The sequence below is a fragment of the Tachysurus vachellii genome, chromosome 3, assembly GCF_030014155.1.
Source record: "Tachysurus vachellii isolate PV-2020 chromosome 3, HZAU_Pvac_v1, whole genome shotgun sequence".
In the NCBI taxonomy this organism is placed as follows: Eukaryota; Metazoa; Chordata; class Actinopteri; order Siluriformes; family Bagridae; genus Tachysurus; species Tachysurus vachellii.
The window spans coordinates 15,295,748-15,300,079 of record NC_083462.1 but is presented as its reverse complement, the minus strand read 5'-3'; the positions used below and the strand labels follow the sequence as shown (position 1 = coordinate 15,300,079).

General features: G+C 40.7%; 1 protein-coding gene across 1 annotated transcript; it reads right to left on the bottom strand.

Moving 5' to 3' along the window:
- Positions 1–1,263: 1,263 nt before the first annotated feature.
- tbxta (T-box transcription factor Ta) lies at positions 1,264–4,047 on the bottom strand. Its single transcript, XM_060864930.1, has 8 exons — positions 3,728–4,047; positions 3,192–3,456; positions 2,914–3,048; positions 2,758–2,819; positions 2,591–2,652; positions 2,339–2,512; positions 2,042–2,165; positions 1,264–1,940 (listed from the first exon to the last, which is right to left on the bottom strand). Exons 1-8 carry the CDS (start codon positions 3,910–3,912, stop codon positions 1,676–1,678), a joined length of 1,272 nt encoding a protein of 423 aa, XP_060720913.1. The 5' UTR covers positions 3,913–4,047; the 3' UTR covers positions 1,264–1,675.
- Positions 4,048–4,332: the final 285 nt, after the last annotated feature.

Genomic DNA, 4,332 nt, shown 5'->3' with positions numbered 1-4,332 from the left:
CAGTCCCTTTTCTGGATTTCAGCACGTAAACAAACCTGTATTTCTAGAGAAATGTAAAACTCAAATATAATAGTAGGAATGATGATAAGGAAATATTGAGAATTCTGAAGGTGTATAATTTAACATCGTTATCAAAAAACAGCTAAAATACTTTTTTCGGACATATGTTAAAATATTTGCAGTTGCACTTATAATTGGTAATAATTGTATAATCTGACATAAAAGTAAAAAACAACTACTTAGTTTTTGTGATATAAATGATACAACGAATGAATATATGAATGAATCTTCTATAGACTCATCGACTTATTGGGGTTCAACTCAAAACATTTCATCAAACTCAGCTTCTCCAAAAGAGTCATTTGGGCTTCAGAGCCAAGCTACATGCTTCAAATCACTGACTCTTTTGTCAGGTATGGTCATGAAGTCATCCAGGCCATGAAGCAGCAAAACATCACAATGCTGTCACACTACCATTATATTAGCACAACGTTCTTATTGAGGAATGCATGTTTGCTTTACGCCGTCTTCCAGAATGTTCCACTTTTGACTCATCGGACAGCAGAACATTACAGTTTTGAGGGTCATAAAGGTGAGTCCTAATCTGATGTGTGCAAGGCTTGAAGTTTCTTGTGTTTCCTGGACCAGTGTCAGTGTGCTCTTGCAGGAATACTGGTAAGAAGAGCAGATCTGGGACTCCCACTGTAGCTCCACGCAGGTATGGAGACTTAAACACGGCTTTGGAAGCCTCTCTTCCAGAATCCACTTCACTAGTGTAGGAGACCTTTCAGTAACTTCACACTTCACAGTGCTGGAAAGCTGAATGAACATCATTGGTGTGTTTAATCTAATTGGATAGATGATGTATATAGTTTTTATATATATAAGTAACCAAGATAATACACAGTGTACATACAGATAGCGATGTAAACTGGGATACGCAATGAATTGTCGGTTACATTTGTAATTCTAAGGCTGCAGTTACTTTTTCACACAGGGCCAGTTCATGATTTAAGAACTGCATTGTGTTTATTGACGTGTGTGTGTGTGGACATATTTAGAGTTGTGTAGAAAAAGCAAAAATGAAGAGCCAGATATTTTAGAGAAAACAAAAAATTAATTTAATATTAAAAAGACATAAATAAATCTTACAGCAAACAAGTACAAACAGATAGGTATGTACAAGGCACTTCTGCGTGCAAGGACATCCCATTGTATATTAGCAGAAAGGACACAAGACACGTTTCTGTCTTTGTCACAAGCACATCAACACTTTCTGAATATTTTAGATTTTCTATATGACCAACCATGATCATTGACATTAACTTACATTTATTTACAGACATTTACATTTATTCAGTCAACAACATTTGGTCTTATTAATATCTTATAGTTCCAGGAGCTCCATTGTTGGTCCCAAATGACAGTAAAGTTTCTATTATCTCTATAAAATAATTACCGTTTTCAAGAACAATATATATGGGTCATGTGTTTATTTTAGCTTTCTAAAATGAGAAAGGAATTTCCCCAAACTGCAAAACATCTCTCTTATGGATCTTCTAACATGCATTAGAACAACCCATTGATCACCATTCAGAGATCTTAATCTCCGATCCAGGCTGATTATCCTATCTCTAGAACATCAAGAGCAAATCTCTTGAGCCCCAGTCAGTTCTCAGTAGCTCTGTGCTACAGGTGCCCAGGAAGCTGTAAGTCTGGCAATGGAGGTCTCAAACTGGGCATCGGCCACTCCCGCCTCAGTCATGCTTGGATCGTACATGGACGATGGAGAAGAGACAGGTAGAGAGGAGGTCAGACCTGAATAAGACACGGAGGAACCTCGCAGGAACTGAGAGGTCAGACCACCAGCAATGGAGCCTGAGGCCGAGCCAGAAGGTGTGAGGGCTGTCCCTGCCACAGACCATAAGCTGGGGTACTGGCTGTGAACACACAAGAGGATACAGGTCTTAGCTGATCACTAAGTAAAAGTTATGCGATTAAAATGAGTCTAAAAAGTGGAAGTCTGTATTTGTGGACTGACCTTGTGTTGGAGGTGGTGTTGGTGGTATGAGCGAGCGTGCCCATTCCACTAGAATTAGGGATTTGCAAGGTTGACCAATTATCATGGGCTGGAATACTCCCTGAAGAGCTGTCCATGTAATTGTCTAGAAGTATCATAAAAGATAGTCAGCACCTCATCCAGAGAAATTATAATCACATCTAGAACTTTAAACCACAGAAAACCTTAAACTGACCATTACTCTCTTTAGTACTGAAACTCATTCACTTTACTTTATAGGGTATGAATAAACAAAGCACAAAAAATGAAGTGCCTTACTATTGTTAGTGCTGCGATGAGTGTAGTGGCTTGGGTAAGGAGATGCTCGGTGGCTCCGCAGGCTGGAATAGCGCTCGCAATAAGAGCTGGAGGAGTGACCTGGCGACTGAGTGAACTGTGGTGGGCTATTGCTGGGACAGATAGGGCCATTACTGGGCAAAAACCAGCCACCAACTGTAAGGGAAGAAAGTTAAGTCATGAGGAATTCTTGTACTGAGTAGATTTGGGTGTATTACTGATAAGAGTACTTACTCTGTGAGTAGCCAGACTGCTGATTGTCACTGCTTTGATCTTGGGCCTCCCGGTGGTCACTCCTGAGAGCGTGAAGAAAAATACTAAATGAGGAGTTCTATTTTCATGTCATATTTGAGTACTACAGTTATTAAGAGTTACAGCTCATCTCGCTTTAATATACACACCTCTCTTTAGCATCCAGGAAGGCCTTAGCAAACGGGTTGTGTTTTATCTTCAGTGCTGTAATCTGAAGAAGGAAACAACGATGCATTAAGAAACAAGGAATAAGCAGCACAGAGGAAAATTTCTTTAGCTAGGAAAACTAGGGTTGTGCTCCATACCTCTTCATTTTGGTAGGCAGTCACTGCTATGAACTGAGTCTCTGGGAAAGACTGGCTGCTGATCATTTTCTGGATGCCGCCCACCTTCACGATGTGGATCCTCGGCTCATACTTGTGCAGAGAGTTCAACATGATCTACAGAAAGGTGGGGAGACTCAAATGTAAGGTCATGTAGCTATGATAAAACAAATATGAGGATATCACAGGGTCAAGTATCACAAGTCAATTAAATGAATCACCAAGCCGCCTTTAAAAAGGGAACTGGGGCTGGGCCTCACCTGTCCTCCTCCGTTGAGTTTGTTGGACAGTTTGACTTTGCTGAAGGAGACAGGTGCTTTCATCCAGTGGGCTCCAAAGTTGGGTGAATCTGGGTGGATGTACACACAGCTGGGGCTCTGAGGCTCAGGCTTTCCACCCGGTACCCACTCTCCATTAACGTACTTCCAGCGATTATTATCTGCAGCCACAAAGTCCAGCAGCACCGAATACATAGCGTTGGGGTCCAGGCCACTAACACTAGCCCTCAGAACAGGGAACATCCGTCTGGAAACACAACAAAAACACACACCGACACTCATTCCAAGCGCACCAAGTTTATTCCTGAACTCCAGCACTGACCTCTGAGCACAAGGGAACTTTATCGTCACTCCAACACCAAATAACAACTTTAACTTCACAAACACTAAGAATGTTCTCTTTTTGTGAGTCAGTTAGTTTTTATAATACTAGGCTAAGGTTAATAACACAAATCTAAAGTTAAGGTTCACATCTTAACACATGTTGGTTTGCTCTGAGGAACAAAAGTTGCACTGACCTTCCAGTTTTTGTGACAATCATTTCATTAGTTAACTCTTTAAATTTGCTCCACAGCTCTGCATCCTCCAGGGTGAGTTTAATGTCCCTCTCGGACGTGTCTCCTTTCTCAGTCCCTTTGTGAAACTCGTTCTCCACTGCGCTCAGGAGATGCTCCAGTCTCTGGTCGGGAGTGGAACAACTCATAGTCTTATTGTAGGTCAAACAACACAAGCAAATACACCAACTGCACCAAAAAAAAAACCCGGCTCTGCTTTGTAATAAGTGCCTGCACCACGGTACTGAGCTCGAATCCCGGCGCTTTGACAGCGAACTTCTGCTTTATTTACGCACTGAAGCGCAATTTAAAAGGCCACCGGAGACCGCATGCTGTTCCAGTGGGCGGGGCGTAATCACAGAGACCACGCCCCCGATTCTTAACAATGGCCTAAATGTTTACGAGCTTATTTGTATATATTTATTTACAAACACACACACACACACACACACATATATATATATATATATATATATATATATATATATATATATATATATATATATATATATATATATATATAACGGATATATGTATAATGATTATTATTATCACAGTATATAAACTGA

What these genes read in the sequence shown, in the direction of transcription:
- tbxta (XM_060864930.1), bottom strand. Translation starts at nt 3,912, where the DNA reads ATGAGTTGTTCCACTCCCGACCAGAGACTGGAGCATCTCCTGAGCGCA. An exon ending in ATTGTCACAAAAACTGGAAG is followed by an intron (nt 3,457 to 3,727) that starts GTCAGTGCAACT and finishes TTGTGTTTCCAG; the next exon opens with ACGGATGTTCCCTGTTCTGA. An exon ending in TTCCTGGATGCTAAAGAGAG is followed by an intron (nt 2,653 to 2,757) that starts GTGTGTATATTA and finishes TCACGCTCTCAG; the next exon opens with GAGTGACCACCGGGAGGCCC.